We start from the raw sequence: 17,948 nt of genomic DNA on the forward strand, positions 1-17,948 counted from the left end.
GAGGACATGTCTTCCCACTCCTGTTGCCTCAGATTAGGCTATCTTTGACTTAATTGCAAAATTTTTTTATATTAATTGCACTCATTTTTGGAATAAGATATTCACATGGCTCAAAATTCAAAGGATATATATAGGGTGTAAAGTGAAGACTCCCTTCCACCTGTCTCCACATCCACACAATCAGTTCCTTGTTACAAATCCAAGATATTTTATATATTTATACACATAAGCAAATGCATATATATCTTTCCCCTTTAGATCATTCCATTTTGGTACATAAAAACCTTCCTCATTCTTTATTATGACTGCTTAGTAATAACATAAATGTAGGATATAGTTGACCCTTGAACACAAGGGTTAGAGGTGCCGACCCCTGTGCAGTGGAAAATCTGCATGTTAACTTTTGTCCCCAAAAACTTAGTACTAAGTAGCCTGCTGTTGACTGGAAGTGTATAAACTGTCAACATATAATTTGTATGTCAATATGTATTACATACTATATTCTTACAATAAAGTAAGCTAGAGAAAGGAAAATGCTAAGAAAATCATGAGAAAATACATTTACAGTACTATATTGTAACAAAAAAAATCCATATATAAATGGACCCACACAGTTAAAACCCATGTTGTTCAAGGGTCAACTGTAATTTGAATTAGTCCCTTGTTTTTAACGGATATTTAGGTGGTTTCCAGTCTTTTGCAATTATAAACAATGCTGCTATAAATAACCTTGTTACTTGAAACATGTGCAACTATATGAGTAGGTAGCATAAATTCCTAGAGGCAGAATTGCTGGACCAAGTTTTGGTGCATTTGTAATTTTGATTGACAGGCAATCTTTCAACTGCTCTGTTTCCCTGCCTCTAATCTCTACCAGTTACCTTTCTAAAACATAGAGCTGACCCTGTGGATCCTCTGCTTAATTTTAATAATTGAGTAATATGCTCAATACATAAAAAAACCCATGAGTTGATAATCCTTTAAAAAAAAAAAGAAAAAGCCTACTAATCCATAACTACTCATTGTATGCCACTGGAAGTAAGTAGTGATCAATTCCTGGAAACTAGCACATAAAAGGAAAGAAACATTTATCCTGTCTTTCCGGTATGAACTCTAATTCAGAATATACAATGAGAAGGAATTCTTTTTAGATTGCTAGGTAGTAAATATGGAGAGAATCACAGAATTAGGGGGAAAAATCATTTTGCATTCCCTAATGAAATAATTCAGGCAATAACCACCAGTGGTTATGAAACCACTAAATGAAAACTTGTTGAGAAACTTTAAAATTTCAAACTTTAAAACTGGAGGCATTCATCACTGAACATGGGACAACCAGCTATTATTTGCCTCCTGATGTGAGGCGATATGAAACGCTGCACTACTTACTAAGCATTCTTGCCCAAAAAGTTGAATGGAAACAGAGGGGTTAGAGGAATGAGTTAAATGACACCACATGGAAGCCATAGTCAAATCCAGAGTGGGGAACATTTTATAAGATCACCTGACTTCCAGAACAAGTCAGTGTCCTGAGAAAAGAAGGGAGGTTGAGGAGACTGCTTCTGATAAACTGAAGACCTACCAACCAAATGTAATGCACAGATTTGTCTGGGTCCTGATTCAAACATACCAACTGCAAGAAAGCCAGTTTTTGAGATAATCAAGGAAATTGGATTATGGGTTGGACAATACTAAGAATTTAATAGGTGTAACAACACAGTAAACTTCTGTATTTTTTGGAGACACATACTGAGGTTTGTAGAAGTGAAATGATACAATACCTGGGATTTGATCTAAAGTAACTTCAGCAAGGAAAAAAAAGGAAATAAAAAGGAAGCAAACGTGGCCAATCTTGATAATTATTCTATCTGGGATGGGGATTCTTAGCATAGTTCACTCTACTTCTGTTTGAAAGTTTTCTTTAAGATTTTATTTATTTGGGGCGCCTGGGTGGCACAGCGGTTAAGCGTCTGCCTTCGGCTCAGGGCGTGATCCCGGCGTTATGGGATCGAGCCCCACATCAGGCTCCTCCTCTATGAGCCTGCTTCTTCCTCTCCCACTCCCCCTGCTTGTGTTCCCTCTCTCGCTGTCTCTCTCTCTGTCAAATAAATAAATAAAATCTTTTTTTTTTTTTTTAAGATTTTACTTATTTATTTGACAGAGAGACAGCGAGAGAGGGAAGACAAGCAGGGAGAGTGGGAGAGGGAGAAGCAGGCTTCCTGCCGAGCGGGGAGCCCCATGCAGGGCTCGATCCCAGGACACAGGGATCATGACCTGAGCAGAAAGCAGACACTTAACAACTGAGCCACCCAAGCGCCCCATGAAATTTTTCAATAAAACACACACACACATATACACACAGAACAGATGAGTCCCCCATTTTTTTAGGCTAACCACATGGTTAAGACTCACGATCTGGCTCCAGCCCAACCTACTTTTGCCTCTTTATCACTCACTCTCCACATAAGTCTCGGGTCTAGCCTCACCACACCATTCGACACTTTGGACTGGCCATTCTGTTTTTGCATTTAAGCTGTTCCCACTGTTGATCTATCTTCCAATTCTTTTCCAAATGGGAAACTCCCTAGCCTCCCAGGCCACATGCTGCCTATGAAGTCTTCTCCGACCTTATTAGGTTTCCCGGCATCATCTGTGGTTGCCTCCTAGAACTCTGTTCATACAACTAGTGGAACTGCTCTCATACTGCAGATACTGTCTACTTCCACTATGATGAGTGTTCCTCAATGGCAGACGGCATAAAAGTCAGGGGCACAGTCTCTCAATCCAGAATGCCTGAGATCACAAGCTGCTTTTGTTACTGTACTACCCTGGACAAGTAACTCAGCTCTCTGTGCCTTAGCTGTGTTGCTTTGGCAAGTGACTTAACCTCAGTGTCTGTTTTCTTATTTGTAAAATTTCCTTTTATAAAGCTATCTTAACCTTCCTAAACAGATCAGAAAGGAATTATAGCAGTTTTGGACACACAATAAGTACTCAACACTAAAAATATTACTTATTAATATGGAATAATTTAATGTATCAATATAAATATTTAGGTTAACGATCCTAAAATATTTAAGAGATCTGATTTGTCCCTATATTCCTCCTCATATCTAGCTCAGTGTTTGCAACCTACGTGATGGCGATACTGAAAGAGATACAAAGGCAGCAGAGTTGCTGAATGCAGGGAGTATGTCATTTATTGACCCTGTGTTCCCCCACTCACTGGTCGCTACTCTTGACTCGTAGAACAACAGGTACAGAACTGCAAGGAATCATCCCCAGCTCCGTGATCACCAGATCCACCAGTTCCGGGGGGGTCACGTCATAGACTAGATTCAACAACCGTAGGGACAGGTGGTTCTGCCAATTAGCCAGGGCCACATGTTCTCCTCGCTCACACAGCAGATCATCAGGGTCACCTGCGACGGGAGATGTACCCACTTACGTCCTTTGAGAAAACAAGTTGTAGTTCAACTTCCCCACTCCCTCCCAAATCTCAGATCTTTGGAAACTTCTCTTCTGCCCTCCTAGACTCCTTACCTAGCTCATTAGAGACAAAGGCATCAGTCTGCACACGCTCACAGAACTTGTATGTTTCACAGCAGACCAGCACCGGCACATTATGGGCTCGTGCCACCAGGGCCAGCTGTGCTGTCCCTACCCGTGACATCACAGACCCATTGGCCAGGAGTGCATGGGCTCCCAATAGCACCTTAGAAACCTATTTGTTTTGAACAGTGGAGAGGGGGAGAAAATGTGGCATGTGATTAATGCACAAAAAGGTTCCCCACTCCTGCCCAAGATAGCAGTATTAAGACAATAACAGAGCTTCATGATGGTTCTTCTCGGAAAACACCTGTTGACCCGCTGCACCTCCCACAAATAAAACTCCAAAGTTACTTTTGTCCTGTCTCCTCTTGGTGGCCGCTAGTTTACTGTCCTTACAATAATGACACTGCTAGAACATACTATAGATGTTTTTTTCCTATTTAATACAAACAAGGCTATAAAATTCTAGTATTTTTAAATAATCATACCCTTGGAAAGATGAGATTATGTCTATACCACTACACCCTTTTACCTCCAACTCTGGAGTCCCCTTCCTCTGCCCTCACCTCTGGGAGCACATAGGAGGCTGCAGGAATCAGCAGGTAGGAGGCAGGGACCCCAGCACGGACCAGAGAACGCAGTGTGTGCCTTCCCTCCAGCCGTGGCCGGCTGTCTACCACTACCACCCGAAACCGCCGATCCTCAGCCCAAGCCTCCTGAAGAATTCGTGATACCAGAGATGAGCTGGAGTGAATGGAGAGGAGGATTCAGTTATAGATGTCACTGATAGCCAGGCAGCTCATTACTAAAGGGCAAAGGGGCAGTCCCTTCTTCACTTTGTTTCACCTCCCCCCCATTTTCTCAGTCATAGGGTCTGGACCATACCATCCATATACTAGGATCACATCGCCATCATTGATCTTCTTACAAGCAAAGCAGGAAATTGCCTGAGCTGCGAGCACAATCTTCTCTTGCACATACCGATCAATGGCTGCTCCAAGTTCTGACTTGGCCTAAATGGATTAAAATGCTTAGGGAACAAGATTCCTCTGATTATCGTGCCAGATGCTTGAGTATGTATACAATGATAGGCTCAAAGGGGGCCTAATGGGGGCCCAAAGGTGGCACAAGTCAAGACAGCCCAACCACTTCCTTAACCCTGGACCAGGTCAGAACGGCCTCACAGTCTCTTCTGGGAGTCCTGGATGTGCTTCTCGGCTGTACCCTCAGGTGCATGCCTTGCTCATTCCTCAAATTCATCACCTCCTCTTCCCGCTTGGAGCTGCTCACACCCGTGATCTCCTTGTTGAGGAACTTGATGGCGTTGTACATGCTTGCTGACAGGGGACGGCACTGAGCCAGGAAGCTGCAAAGACAATACCTCGCGTTTGTGTGACTCTACGACTCGCGTTCGTGCTTAAAAATGGTTTCTTTGAAAAGAAGATAGAGAACAGAAAAATGAAACAAAAGGTAAAAAAGCAAGAGAAAGAGTGTAAGAAGAGAACGAGGGGAGGTGGGAGCGGACTTTGCACTGGTTGTCCTTACCTGAAGTAGGGCTTTAGTTTATTCACTAGGTCCCTTGAAAGTTCTTCATTGGGAGGTGTTGTGTAATCCTGAATCACCTATATGGTACACACAGTGATCAGCAAAACGGTCTCTAATAAAGGCCTCTGAAAGGTGGGGGGTGGAGGGTAGGGCAAGTTTTACTGAGCAAAGTGTTCTGAGGGTAGTCATTCCCTTTGTCCCCCAGAGATTACTCTGGGTGAGAGGAAGCTGGGGTAGTGTTGGGGAAGATGGGACTGGGTCACAGAGAGAACAGGACGGGGAATACCTGCTGCAAGGCACGAAGCAGGGCAATACACCGGGCGTTGGAGCCACTGACCAGGCCCTGGGAGTACTGCAGGCCGAGTCGCACCATGGCTGGGTGGATCACAGAGGATGGGATGCTGATGGGATGGCGGTGTCACACACTTTGCAAGGGAGCTTGAGCACCTACTGCCCACCTGCCCCTGATGAAAAGGAACTTCCTTCACTAGCACAGACACCCCCATTTCCTCTAGAGTTTTGCCTTATGTGCAGGCTTCTTCCTACAGACCCCATCTCAGATTTCCAGTCACTTTCAATACTGAGTCACCAAAACTCCTAGAACTTAAATTAAAAGTCATGACAGTTTCATAAGATCCTACCTCATATACTGAGTCAGAGAGTTTTGTCTGCTGTACTGGGGCAGGTGGGAGAAAAGACTAACTTTGGATCCATAATCGTTTCGTGTAGGAACCTTGACAAAACAGGGGAAGAGGAGCAATGGAAAGCAAGTAAACAGTGAGGCTACTTTGCCTCAAATACCCAATCTACTCCAGGATCTCACTTTGCCTCGATCACCTCCCCCCAACTCCTACCACATCTATCCCATCTCCCTTAGGCAATTTCTGGCCACACACTGAAACCACTTCCTACCTGTTGTTGCTCCGGTTTTTTAGCAAGCCTTCTCAAAACTGTGAGGTCATCAACCTGAGTGTGCTCAGGAAGACGCTTCACTCCTAAAAGATAATGACCGTGTTTTCAAGACACTGTGGATACTAATGAGAAATCTGCTTTTAAGGCATAAGGGGTATCAAGAAAAACTGGACAGGTGGAGGGGAAAAACAGGGGAGAAAAGAGTAGAAGAAATAGAGACAGGATGAGACTGAGGGGAGAATTTTGAGCTCTTGGTCCCAAGACAAAGAACAGGAAGGGAGAGCTGTTTTACTATGGGGAGCCTGAGCTAACACAAGAACTAAAATCAAAAGAGAGGTCTTGAAATGAAGGGAAGGTACCTGTAGGGGTTTCTCCAGCTGTGCTGGGGCAGGGCCGAGGAGGTGGCCCTCCTTGTTCCCCTTTCCTTGCCTGTTTCAGGGCCCGCTCTGCCTCCTGCTTAGCTCGCCGTTCAGCACGAAGTTCAGCCTTACTTCGACCAGTTGGAGCTTTCTCCCCAGCAGTAGCCAGCTGACTGCCTGGTCCTGGCAGTTCTTTGGCTGGGCCAACTAAAGGTAGAAGGAAGAGGTGCCCAAGTCCCAGGCAGGTAATATCTACCTCTGCCCCAGCCAAAGCTTCTCTGCTTTTCTAAATTTCCTCACAGGACGCCTAGGTGGCTCAGTCCCTTAAGCGCCTGACTTCGTCTCAGGTCATGATCTAGGGTTCTGGGATTGAGAGCCGCATCTGGTTCCTTGCTCAGCAGGGAGCCTGCTTCTCCCTCTGCCTGCAGCTCTCCCTGCTTGTGCACGCTCTCTCTCTGACAAATAAATACATAAAATCTTAAAATAAACAAACTTTTTCGCTTTTCACTTGCTCAAACCAACTCTGTTTGTCCTGTCTCCTCCTCTTCTCTCCCACACATCCCTCTACCAGATCCACACCCCAACCCTTTAAAAAAGCCTCCACACCTTGACACTGGGCTGCAGGTACAATAGAGCCAGTTTCTGGTTCTGCTCCCTTTTCCTCCTTCCGTTTCTTCTTCTGCTGTTTCTTTTCCTTCCGAAGCTGCAGCTTCTCTTCTTGGGTCATCTCCCTCCCTGCTGCCTGAGACACAGACATAGAATACTGCTCTTCCCCAACAATTCCACAGAGGAAAAAAACACTACTGGTGCCTTCCAAGATTCCTATAAGGTAAAGCCTCTAATGCTCTCTAACTAACCAGCTAGCTGTTACAAGCTTACATCCCATAGGGATCGAAGCTTCTCCTCCAGGATCAGAGTCACATACTGTTAGGACTGAAAGAATTCTGTAAAATCTGGCTTTCCTGAGAAATAAAGTGAAACGGGGACGGAGGCTGGGGCGGAACGAAGCTGACACAACCTCCTGCGTAGAGCTTGACAGGCGTTTTGGGAGGGTACCCTCACTTACCCCAGGCCGAGTAGAAAGCTCCGCCTTCATTCCAGACCCCGAGTCTGCACCAGAAAACAGGTCACAAAGTGAGCCAGAGAGGCTCCGGGAGGGTTTGGAGGGGCTCGTACCCGGCGCGGCTGGCTGCTGGGTCGGCATGACCACAGCTCCGCCGCCAGGCGCAAGCCAGGGATCCGCGTGGGGACGCAATGCGCGGCAGGATCAAAAGGAAGGCGGGGGAGGCAGCCGGGCAGGGCCCCCACCCTTCTGGCCCGAGCCAGCCGGTACGCGGCGCGGGGTTGCGTCCCAGGCAGTGCACCCCAGAGTTCGGAGAGGTGGCAGAACGGAACGACAGGACCCAGAGGGACTCAGGGCTCGGCCACAGCCGTTTGGCGCCCCGCGTACCTGTTAGTGCGCCCCCGCCCTTCACTCACCCTCGCGAACAGCCACAGCCACGGCAGCCATCACCCTCGGTCCTAAGCTCCGCCCGCCGCAGTCCCTGGGCCTACGGCGCCACCTGGGACGACACCCGCAGCGCGCAGCCCTCCGCGGACTACAATCTCCGACGTGCACTGGGGCTCCGCCCCGGGCTACGGGCACCGAGGAGGGCCCGCTCAGCTTTGAGCTCCCAGGCGTGGCAGTCGGCTCTTGCCCTTTAGACTACAGTTCCCAGCATGCCCGGGGAGCTGCGCCCAGAGCGGACGTCCCACCACCCTTCCCACCTCCGATCCCAGGCCCCCCCAAAATGGCGAGTGAGGCAGCGGGGACGCGCTGAGCGGCGGAGGCGAGCGTGTAAAGCCGCTGTGGCCCTGTCAGTCCGGAGCCCAGCTGGGCCCTGCCGCAGGGAACATGCACTTTTCCATTCCTGAAACCGAGTCCCGCAGCGGGGACAGCGGCGGCTCCGCCTACGTGGTGAGGAGCGGCCGGAGCCGGGCCGGGCAGGGGCGGGGATAACGGGCCGGAGCCCTCTCCGAGCGGCCTCCGAGGCCTGGCCGCCACTCTTGGGGCCTGGTCCCAGGCCGCTGACTCCCGACGGCCTCGCTGGGAGCTTATATCCCGTCTCAGATTCGTCCAAAGGTCGCCCAAGCTCCCGCAGGTCCTTTGTTCGCCCGCGTCGTCTCCCTCTGGCTGGGCCGCGGCCGCTCTGGTGGGCGTCACTGGCCTCTTGGGGAGGGAGACTGCGGCAAGAGCACCCGAGTTGCCCCCAGGCTGGTCCTTCTGCTTTAGGAGCTGGCCCTGGGGAAAACAGAGTAATAAACCCTCGGACGATCTCGGTGCGTTACTCAGGCGGAGCTTGTGCCAGACGACTTCTGGCCAGGGTTTTCAAGGGGGTCGCCCAGACCGCGACCCTAAAATGCTTGCCTGCTTTTGTGTCTTCAGGCCTATAACATTCACGTGAATGGAGTCCTGCATTGCCGGGTGCGCTACAGCCAGCTCCTGGGGCTGCACGAGCAGGTGGGACCAGCACCCCTGCCTTGAGGCAGCTTTCAAGCCCTTTCCTACACCTGGGCATTAGTGTCTCCATTTTCCCCCTCTTGGCTCCCTCGTAGATTGTGTAGTTTCCCTTTAATCACTGCCACTGGGGAGGATCTGGCGCTTTATCTTAAAGATTGACATTTCCGGGGAACTCCCTAAGAAGCTTACTGTCTTGCTGCTCTAACTGCTCCTCTTTATACTCACATCCGCCTTTCTGCTTCCCTGTCCCCAGTCTTAATTTCAGCCTTTGCCTGTGCATGGAAAAACCGACCACCCCCTCTGCTACCAAACACATTTCTCTGTCCTCTGAGCTGCAACTTGAAATTGTTTTCCCTTCTCATAGAAATCATTCACCAATCCTTCTGTGCTCTTTAGCTCATTTCAGTGGGCCTACCTGTTCAGTTATCCTTATGTATCTCCGATGCAATGTTTCTAAGTTCTCAGCAGATTGCAAGCTCTATCCAACTCAGTACAGAGTCCTGGTTCTACTGACAACTAGCTGTGCAACCCTGAGCAGTTGCCTAATTTATTTGGGCCTTAGTTTCTAAGACCAAAAAAATGTATTTGTTGATCTGCAAAGTCCCTGTAAGTCTTAACACATTTTGTGGATGTATTTAGCTGTACTTAACTGGGAACATACATTTTCCTTATAAAGTTCTTTGCCTCTGGTGAGGGTTCGATGAACACAGTCTTGCTAAATAATCAAAGGGTTCCCTAGGCCCTGGCCCTATACAAACCCTACCCACACTGTGAAGGGGCTGACTTGTACATAGTAAGATAGGAAAGAATGTATGTTTAGGACAGAGGACCTGCTCCCCTGGGATGCTACCTCTGCCAAAGGAATGATTCCTTGGATGACCAGGGTAGATGGGGGTGGAGGGGGTGGGCTGAGGGAAAGGAAGGGGAACCCAAGAGAACATTGTGAGTGTGGATTGCCTCTTCTCATTAGCTATGTTTTGTGTGAAGAGTTGTATCTCTTTCTCCCAAACAGCTTCGGAAGGAGTATGGGGCCAATGTTCTTCCTGCATTTCCCCCAAAGAAGCTTTTCTCTCTGACACCTGCTGAGGTAGAACAGAGGAGAGAGCAGTTAGAGAAGTACATGCAAGCTGGTGAGTGGTTGGAGGGAACTTTAGGCTAACTGTGTTGAGAGCTATGGGATGAGACTCAAAACAGCTGGTTTTATAGACTGGCCTGAATTAATTTCTACATCTTTGGAGCCTCTTGTTTGATCTATTATTTAATTAGGAAAAGTAAATAGCATGCAAGGATGCTTTAGGTATTAGCAAAGCAATTTGGTTAATATACTAATAACAGTTTGGAAATACCAAGGTACCACTATATAGTCTTAAAGCAGTTTAGATTGGTGGGGAGAACTTAATTTGCATCTGACGTTCTTTAGATTAACATCAGTCTTATTTCCCTAGTTCTATAGACTGGACTCAACTAGATGGCAGCCAGGGGTGGGGCAGGTGAAGAATATATGCAAATAGTGAGTGAGGTGAGGCCAGCTGGGTGATATGACAGGACATCATCAGCCCAGGAAATGGGATGGGGGGGAACCTACCAAGAAAATAACGGGGGGGCGGGGGACGTCAAGAGGGAGTCCTGAGTTACTGGAATAGTGTTCTCTTGTCCCCACAGTTCGGCAAGACCCGCTGCTTGGGAGCAGTGAGACCTTCAATAGCTTCCTGCGTCGGGCACAACAGGTAAGGCTCTGAGTGGGAATGAGATTTAAGGGAAGGACATTCCTGTAGGGCCATGTCATTTTTAAGGCAGTGGCTACAGAAGAGTCATCCTGGTACCTTTTTTATGGGAGGGGCCTTCTGCTGTACCAGCGAAATCAAGGAAACCCAGTCTGTGATTAAGCCACTGAGAATAAAGACGCTAGAAGGACCTAGAAATAAGAGAGTTGGGGATGGGTTAGAGCTAGACATTGGGCAGGTGTTAACAAGGCGGTGCCTCCATTCTCGTGTATTTTCACACCAGGAGACACAGCAGGTCCCCACTGAGGAGGTTTCCTTGGAAGTGCTGCTCAGCAATGGGCAGAAGGTTCTGGTCAATGTGCTAACTTCAGATCAGACCGAAGATGTTCTAGAGGTGAGGCACTTGTACCTCCCCTGCACCCCAGGGTCCCAGGTTTGGGAGTGATTGGAACAGCCAGTATGATGAGCCGTACTTGCTTCCCTATCCCCAGGCTGTGGCTGCAAAGCTGGATCTTCCAGATGACTTGATCGGATACTTTAGTCTCTTTCTGGTTCGAGAGAAAGATGATGGAACCTTTTCTTGTGAGTTTCTATGGTTAACTGCTTCCCTGTGCTTCTAGTAGTGAAACCCCAAATCTGACATTTCCTCAGGGCTCCTCTCTTGACGTTTCTTCCCTTGAGTTTCGTGACATTTCCTTTTTTTTTTTTTTTTTTTTAACCCATAGTCGTACGGAAGTTGCAAGAGTTTGAGCTGCCTTATGTGTCTGTTACCAGTCTTCGGAGTCAAGAGTATAAGATTGTGCTAAGGAAGAGGTCAGGGCTGGGCTTGGAGGAGGGGGAGGGTGCTGGATTGGATTACTGGGCCGTGTACTGAGACAGAATAACCTGGACAAGGGGGTAGCGCTGGGTGTTTCTACCAGGCCTCCCAAGCTTCCTCCCACTATACCATCATATTTGTCCAGTAGTTCCAGATTGCTCCTATTTTCTATTCCACCTCTCTTGCCTTACCCCAGCTTAGCCCCATTACCCCTTTCCACCCCTTGGCCTCACAGTTATTGGGACTCTGCCTATGATGACGATGTCATGGAGAACCGGGTTGGCCTGAACCTGCTTTATGCTCAGGTGAGCTTGGAGCTGCCTCAGAACCTTCCCCTGAAATAGATACTGGTGTCCCACTCTGGCAAGGGAATTCTTCATGTCTTTACATGAAGTTCCTAGAATATTATCAGGGCACCTGGCACAGTCTGTTCTCCCTACTTTGTAAGCTGATATAGTCAAGGACTCACTGCAAAGAGGTCGCTCAAGTGTGGGGCTAAGGGTCAGGCTGGACAGAGATAACTGGACACTTTCCTTGGACCTCTGATTGGAAGCCCCAAACCCCCCCCCCCCCACCCCTTGTCTCTACTGTAGACGGTATCAGACATTGAGCGTGGGTGGATTCTGGTCACCAAGGAGCAGCACCGGCAGCTCAAATCTCTGCAAGAGAAGGTCTCCAAGAAGGAGGTGAGCCTGCTTTCCTGTCTCCTTCCAAGGGTTGTTTTCTTTCTTTTTTTTTTTTTTAAAGATTTTTTTTATTTATTCGACAGAGATAGAGATAGCCAGAGAGAGAGGGAACACAAGCAGGGGGAGTGGGAGAGGAAGAAGCAGGCTCCCAGCGGAGGAGCCTGATGTGGGGCTCGATCCCAGAACGCCGGGATCACGCCCTGAGCCGAAGGCAGACGCTTAAACGACTGCGCCACCCAGGCGCCCCCCAAGGGTTGTTTTCTGACTCACCCCACTTCCCCTCCTGACCCGCCCTGCATGGTGACTGGGTTTCAGTTCCTGCGGCTGGCGCAGACACTGCGGCACTATGGCTACTTGCGCTTTGATGCCTGTGTGGCTGACTTCCCAGAGAAGGACTGTCCCGTGGTGGTGAGCGCAGGCAACAGTGAGCTCAGCCTCCAGCTCCGCCTGCCTGGCCAGCAACTCCGCGAAGGCTCCTTCCGGGTCACCCGCATGCGGTGCTGGCGGGTCACCTCTTCTGTGAGTTGGGGTAGGCCTTTGGGATGGTGGCCTGGCAAGCCTTGAGCTTCGGGAATGGGCTGCAGTGGATCCAAGGAGGGAGGCAGATTGGCTGGAACGATCTCAGCCTAACTCTCCTTTCTCTCCCAGGTGCCACTGCCCAGTGGAGGCACAAGCAGCCCAGGCCCAGGCCGGGGCCGGGGTGAGGTGCGCCTGGAACTGGCTTTTGAATACCTCATGAGCAAGGACCGGCTACAGTGGGTCACCATCACCAGCCCTCAGGTGTGAGCCCACCCTCAGGCCTCCTCTGGAGCCCATTGCACCGTCTCTTAGATACCCAAGTCTAGGGCTTCCAGGACTCCATGTGAGTGGGAGCCCTTGTCTTAGGGGTGCTGGGCTCAGGATGACCACTCTAGTCAGGCTGAGCTCTCTTCTTGCCCTCAGGCTATCATGATGAGTATCTGCTTGCAGTCCATGGTAGATGAACTGATGGTGAAGAAATCTGGTGGCAGCATCAGGAAGGTAAGTGACAGGTCTGGACCAAGCAGCTGAGTGGTTGTGCTCTCCGTGCCTCTTGTCCTAGGTGTGAGGCTTCTCCCAAGAGGGAGAAGTGATGGGGACTCCAGAGGGATTCTGCCTGTATCAGCACCTCATGTCTCCATCCCTAGATGCTGCGCCGGCGAGTGGGGGGCACCCTGAGACGCTCAGACAGCCAGCAAGCAGTGAAGTCCCCACCCCTGCTTGTAAGTATCACTTTCTGATCAGTACCCCACCCGCCAGCCTTGCCTTATCTCCCCCAGTGAGCTGACACCTCTGCCTCCTCTGCCCCAGGAGTCACCCGATGCCAGCCGGGAGTCCATGGTCAAACTCTCAGTGAGTTTCCGATGAGGGTTGGTGAGGTTGGTGTTGGTAGGGGATCTCAGGGAGGCTCGAGCTCTCTGACCCCAACCCTGCCTTTGTTACAGAGCAAGCTGAGTGCCGTGAGCTTGCGGGGGATTGGCAGTCCCAGCACAGATGCCAGTGCCAGTGATGTCCACGGCAATTTTGCCTTCGAGGGCATTGGAGATGAGGATCTGTGATCTCCAGTGCTCAGATGTCTGCCCTCTACCCTGGAGGAATGTTCAGAAACTTGCCCTGTGCCTGTTATCCCCCAAGCCAGGGGGGTCTTTTCTTTCCTTCCTTCCCTTTTCTTCTCTTGGCCAGGGGCTTCCTAACCCGCCTTCCCTTCCACCCCTTGGGCTGGCTGCACAAAGGATTGTTTTCTCTTTTCAGAGCTGGCCCTCAATGCCAAATTAGCATTTAGTATTTTGCACAAAGTCCAAGGGACCATGGCTACCTGCCTTGGGGAGGAACCACAGCTTCCCCTGGGGCTGCTTCTGGCTTCTTCGGGGCCAGGGCCAAGGGGATGGGCAGAGGTCTGTGTATGGTCTGGCCCAGCTCCCCGTCATTAAACTCAGCCTGATTGCTGCCTACCTCTGGTTCCCTTTCACTGCCGCTGCTCCCCTCCCCCCATCATGGCACAGCCTGCTGTGCTAAGGGTGAGGTGGAGCTGGGCTTGCCACTGCCAACTCAGCACAGACATGGCTTTGTTAGTGTTTCCTTTATTATAAAGCACTGAAATAAGTTAAATAAACAGGTGGGAGGCTGGGCAGTCCCCCAGCCGGTTTCTCTACTGCCCCCGGGAGCAGTGGAGGTGAATACAGGGCCCTTCTCACTGAGCTCATGAAGTGCATCAGTCAAGGCAAGGCCCCCTGGTCCATATGGGCCCCTCGCCCATGGGGTTTGGGCTGGTCCATATAGTGCCTAGGTTAGTCTGTGGAGCCCCTGGCCAGCGGGGGAGAAAGTAGAAGGTGGCTTCTGGTCCATCTGTATAAAACGTACAGGAGAGGCAGGGCTAATCCATAGGGCCCTGAGGGAGGAGGACCTAGTTCAGGGCGAGTCCGTATGGAGAGCCCGGCTGCCAGCGGCACTCAAAGCTGTCGGACCCCGAGAGCTCAACACAGAGGAGGGGCTGTGAGGCGGGGCCCAGCCCTCAGAGGCAGAGAGGCCAGGCCCTCCTGCCCCACCATGGCCATGCACCTTCTGGTGGCGTTTGTAGTTGTCCCAGTGGCCTGTGGTGTAGGCGCAGGTGGCACAGCGGAAGGGCTTCTCGCCTGTGTGCCGCAGCATGTGGCGTTTGAGGTTCATGCTCTGATTGCAGCTGTAGTTGCAAAGGCTACACCGAAAAGGTTTGTCCCCAGAGTGGATGCGACCGTGACGCTTGAGGTTGGCCAGGTTGCCACAGGCATAGGGGCAGAGGGGGCACTTGTAGGGCTTCTCTCCTGTGTGGACGCGCTGGTGCCGTTTCAGGTTATCCAGATGAGCAGAGGCATAGGGACAGCGGGCACAACGAAAGGGCTTCTCGCCACTGTGCGTCTTCATATGCCGGGCCAGGTGGTTGGGATAGTGAGTGGCGAAGGGGCAGAGGCTACAGGCAAAGCCTTTGTCACTGGGGCCCTGCGGCCCCCCACTGGCACCCCCTCCAGCCTCTCCTCGCATGCAGCGCCCACACATGGCAGCTCCCAGCCGACTACCCTCCCCCTCCTCCAGCTCTTGTCCACAGTTCCGGCAGGTCCAAGGGAACAGCAGCTCTGGCAGTGGTTCTGATCCAGTCCCACAGAGGCCCTCCCCTTCACCCCGAAGCTGCCCACAGTCTGGCAGGAAACTGGCACCACCTGGTGGCACATGGAGGCTCAAATCTGGAAGCAGCAGAGCATCTGTGGGGACAATGAGACCTGAGCTATGAATCCAAGTATCCCTAGGGCCACCCACCCATGTCCCAGGTTCTTTTGGTTTCTGGCTTTTTACCTTCAGGTCGCCGGGGCACTGCCCCCTCCTGCTCTGTGGGACTGGGAGGCCGGGTGGGACGTGGAGCACAGCAGCGGAAGCCACAGGTCGGGCAGGGAGGAGTGGGGGGCCCCGTGTGGGTGCGCTGATGCCGCCTCAGGTTGCCCAGGCTGCTGCAGGCAAAGGGGCAGTGGGGACAGCGGTAGGGCTTCTCGCCAGTGTGGGTGCGGGTATGTCGTGTCAGGTTGACGAGCTGGGCTGAGGCGTAGGGGCAGCGGCCACAGCGGAACGGCTTCTCCCCGCTGTGTGTCTGCATGTGCCGCTTCAGGTGGCTCGAGTAGTGGGACACGAAGGCGCAGAGGCGGCATGAGTATAGTAGCCGTGGGGGCAGCGGGGGCCCCCCACCCGGCCCTCCTGCCCCACAACACGGCCCCTCACCTGTCGGCCCCCCACACAGCTGGCAGGCTGGGCCTGGCCTCTCACCCCTGGCCTCCCCTGGACCCCTGGCTGGTTCCTCAACTTCACTCTCGGCACTTAGTGGCCGGCCGCCCCCAGACTCGTCATCACTCAGCCCGTAGGGAAGCCCAGGCCTGGCCCCCAGAGAGTCTCCTGGTAAGACAGACATGAGAAGAGACATCAGCATGGGGTAGGACCAGGCTCCAAACTCCCCGCCCCTTGTTTGGCCCCACCCTTCACTTCAGTGATCCTAAAAAATTCATTATGAATTACCTGCTTCTGAGACTGTACTAACCTAGTGATGACAGCTGTACCTAATTCCACTGCACAGAAAAAGATCAAAGGCTCACTTTGGACCACAGGCTGAAATGAATCAATAATGTAATTTGCTGATTCTTGGGATAAGAAAGTAAAGTAAAAATACACAAGGCAAAGGCCTGAGACCTTATTCTAAGCTCTACATTAGTAAGGTCCTTTTTTGTACAGAGCTGATTATAAAATAAAAACTATGTCAAGAGAGGCAAAATCTGGACTAAAGTGAAAGCAATGTGCCTAAAAGATGGATTTTCTTTTACATGAATTCCCTCAATGATTTTCAAAAGCATCCTTCGCATAGGTGGCATAAGTGGGTAGGTGGTGCAGCAAATTAGAATGGGGTGATGTTAAGATTGACAGGGGAAAGGGAATGTGCAAGAATACCTGGGGGTAGAGACCAAAACCTCAAAAGGAAAGGGTTTATCCTGCAGGTTAAAGGGAGTTAGATTAGGCATAACTTAATTTGAATAAGAAGTTGTTTCCCCAAACCTAAAACTTCACATAAGGAATATGCTAGGCAGGAGGACAAGGTTACTGAAAGGGCATTAACTTTTAACCGGTTGCTCCATGTGATTCATCCACTGTCCTATTCATACCACCTCTGGACCAGGACCCAGAACTTCATCTCAACAAAGTGATGGAGCTCATTGAACCATTAGGCAAGTGAAAAAATCTAGCTCAAATCTAAATTAATCATCCCCAGGTTGTGGCACTGTTTCGTGTTTTGCTCACTGGCACTAAATCCTAACCCGCCTCCTGAAGTGGTGAGGTTCCAGCGGCCACTAATCCTTGATCAGGTCAAGTCCCTCAAACCCACCTTCAGAGTCTCTCTCGAAGCCCATGAGCTGGTCGCTGTTGCCGTCACCTTCCTCCTCCTCCTCTTCCTCTTCCTCCTCAAACTCCAGATCCTGGCCTAGTAGCAAATCACTCTCCAATACCAGGGCCCCGGGTCCTTCGTCGAGGGAGTCTTCGGTATCCACTGAAGAGGGGAGGGGGCTTGTAGATTCTCCCTCAGGAACCGTACCCATCATCCGCACCCCGGGAGCTAGCCGTCGCAGCCCGTACTTCCCGAACTCACAGACCCTCTCGAGTTCCCTTAGTACCTCGGTAGGAAGCTAGGAGTCCAGATCGCCCACCCCATCCCTCAGGAGTCCCCCTCCACCCCGACCTGAACCCACTCCTCTGACCCCACCCCCGCTCCTCCCCCCTCGCGGCCCCTGACCCCTGACCTTTGACCCCCTCGCATTTCACGGGCTGCGGGTGGCTCTGCTTCCTTCGGGGCATCGTGACCGGCTCCAGCCCGACGCGCCTCCGGCCTGCGGCCGCCCGGCCCCGCCCCTCCCAATCCCGCCTGCCCGCCCGCCCTTCCTCTCAGGGCCCGCGGGCCGCCTCCATGCAGCGGCGCGGGCCCCGGGCAGCCCCCGGCCCTGGCCCCGGCGCCCAGCTCAGGCCGCTCCCGCCGCCGCCGCCGCGTCCATTCATGGAGCCCCCTACCCCCCCCTACGGAGACCAGCTGGTACCTCCGTCCTCGCTTCCGCTTCCGCTGCCGCAGAGCCACACGGGACGCGTAGTCCGTGGAAAGCAGAGCGGCGAAAACGTCCACAGCGTGACCAGGAAGTGATTATGACGAAAGGAAGCGGGCGAGCCAATCACAGATCAGACAGAAACCAGGCGGGTGAAGAGGGCAGAGAAGCCCTGGCCCCACTTTCAGTCTTAAGAGCCACCCAGCTGGTCCTTACCCTACCTGGAGAACTAGGA

At 51.4% G+C, this 17,948-nt stretch overlaps 3 protein-coding genes across 9 annotated transcripts; 1 reads left to right on the forward strand and 2 right to left on the reverse strand.

Moving 5' to 3' along the window:
* Window positions 1-3,182: 3,182 nt before the first annotated feature.
* EIF2B4 (eukaryotic translation initiation factor 2B subunit delta) lies at window positions 3,183-7,953 on the reverse strand. 4 transcript variants are annotated; one of them, XM_008700312.2, is made up of 13 exons: window positions 7,848-7,953; window positions 7,435-7,478; window positions 6,975-7,110; window positions 6,369-6,575; window positions 6,010-6,092; window positions 5,739-5,830; window positions 5,384-5,498; window positions 5,098-5,174; window positions 4,816-4,918; window positions 4,438-4,565; window positions 4,119-4,296; window positions 3,544-3,724; window positions 3,183-3,422 (listed from the first exon to the last, which is right to left on the reverse strand). In XM_008700312.2, the coding sequence occupies exons 1-13, from the start codon at window positions 7,876-7,878 to the stop codon at window positions 3,223-3,225; spliced, it is 1,575 nt and encodes a 524-aa protein (XP_008698534.1). In that variant the 5' UTR covers window positions 7,879-7,953; the 3' UTR covers window positions 3,183-3,222. The 4 variants fall into 4 exon arrangements, with proteins under 4 accessions (XP_008698534.1, XP_008698533.1, XP_040478953.1 ...); XM_008700311.2 differs by lacking the exon at window positions 7,848-7,953 and having other exon boundaries at window positions 7,435-7,587; XM_040623019.1 differs by lacking the exon at window positions 7,848-7,953 and having other exon boundaries at window positions 6,975-7,106.
* A 167-nt stretch (window positions 7,954-8,120) lies between these two features.
* Window positions 8,121-14,065, forward strand: SNX17 (sorting nexin 17). 2 transcript variants are annotated; one of them, XM_040623024.1, is made up of 15 exons: window positions 8,121-8,325; window positions 8,794-8,868; window positions 9,881-9,998; window positions 10,531-10,595; window positions 10,876-10,986; window positions 11,084-11,174; window positions 11,318-11,405; window positions 11,645-11,714; window positions 12,003-12,095; window positions 12,411-12,614; window positions 12,744-12,875; window positions 13,038-13,115; window positions 13,262-13,336; window positions 13,425-13,466; window positions 13,559-14,065. In XM_040623024.1, exons 1-15 carry the CDS (start codon window positions 8,263-8,265, stop codon window positions 13,670-13,672), a joined length of 1,419 nt encoding a protein of 472 aa, XP_040478958.1. In that variant the 5' UTR covers window positions 8,121-8,262; the 3' UTR covers window positions 13,673-14,065. The 2 variants fall into 2 exon arrangements, with proteins under 2 accessions (XP_040478958.1, XP_040478959.1); XM_040623025.1 differs by lacking the exon at window positions 8,794-8,868.
* Window positions 14,066-14,178: 113 nt separating this feature from the next.
* Window positions 14,179-17,727, reverse strand: ZNF513 (zinc finger protein 513). Of its 3 annotated transcripts, none has more exons than XM_040623023.1 (4): window positions 17,711-17,727; window positions 17,008-17,169; window positions 15,441-16,028; window positions 14,179-15,349 (listed from the first exon to the last, which is right to left on the reverse strand). In XM_040623023.1, exons 2-4 carry the CDS (start codon window positions 17,030-17,032, stop codon window positions 14,523-14,525), a joined length of 1,440 nt encoding a protein of 479 aa, XP_040478957.1. In that variant the 5' UTR covers window positions 17,033-17,169; window positions 17,711-17,727; the 3' UTR covers window positions 14,179-14,522. The 3 variants fall into 3 exon arrangements, with proteins under 3 accessions (XP_040478957.1, XP_040478955.1, XP_040478956.1); XM_040623021.1 differs by lacking the exon at window positions 17,711-17,727 and adding an exon at window positions 17,420-17,505; XM_040623022.1 differs by lacking the exon at window positions 17,711-17,727 and adding an exon at window positions 17,294-17,311.
* Between the last annotated feature and the right edge of the window lie 221 nt (window positions 17,728-17,948).

This window comes from Ursus maritimus, unplaced genomic scaffold (genome assembly GCF_017311325.1).
Source record: "Ursus maritimus isolate PB19 unplaced genomic scaffold, ASM1731132v1 scaffold_6, whole genome shotgun sequence".
Classification (NCBI taxonomy): Eukaryota; Metazoa; Chordata; class Mammalia; order Carnivora; family Ursidae; genus Ursus; species Ursus maritimus.

Excerpts from the sequence above, each read along its gene's own strand:
- ZNF513 (XM_040623021.1), bottom strand. The coding sequence starts at position 17,474 with ATGCCCCGAAGGAAGCAGAGCCACCCGCAGCCCGTGAAATGCGAGGGG. Across the intron at positions 16,029-17,007 it reads CTTCGAGAGAGACTCTGAAG|GAGACTCTCTGGGGGCCAGG; the intron begins GTGGGTTTGAGG and ends CTGTCTTACCAG. Across the intron at positions 15,350-15,440 it reads AGTGCCCCGGCGACCTGAAG|ATGCTCTGCTGCTTCCAGAT; the intron begins GTAAAAAGCCAG and ends TTGTCCCCACAG.
- SNX17 (XM_040623024.1), top strand. The coding sequence starts at position 8,263 with ATGCACTTTTCCATTCCTGAAACCGAGTCCCGCAGCGGGGACAGCGGC. Across the intron at positions 13,337-13,424 it reads TGAAGTCCCCACCCCTGCTT|GAGTCACCCGATGCCAGCCG; the intron begins GTAAGTATCACT and ends CCTCTGCCCCAG. Across the intron at positions 13,467-13,558 it reads AGTCCATGGTCAAACTCTCA|AGCAAGCTGAGTGCCGTGAG; the intron begins GTGAGTTTCCGA and ends CCTTTGTTACAG.
- EIF2B4 (XM_008700311.2), bottom strand. The coding sequence starts at position 7,572 with ATGCCGACCCAGCAGCCAGCCGCGCCGGGTACGAGCCCCTCCAAACCC. Across the intron at positions 7,111-7,434 it reads AGCTTTCTACTCGGCCTGGG|GCAGCAGGGAGGGAGATGAC; the intron begins GTAAGTGAGGGT and ends TCTGTGTCTCAG. Across the intron at positions 5,831-6,009 it reads AAAAACCGGAGCAACAACAG|GTTCCTACACGAAACGATTA; the intron begins GTAGGAAGTGGT and ends TGTTTTGTCAAG.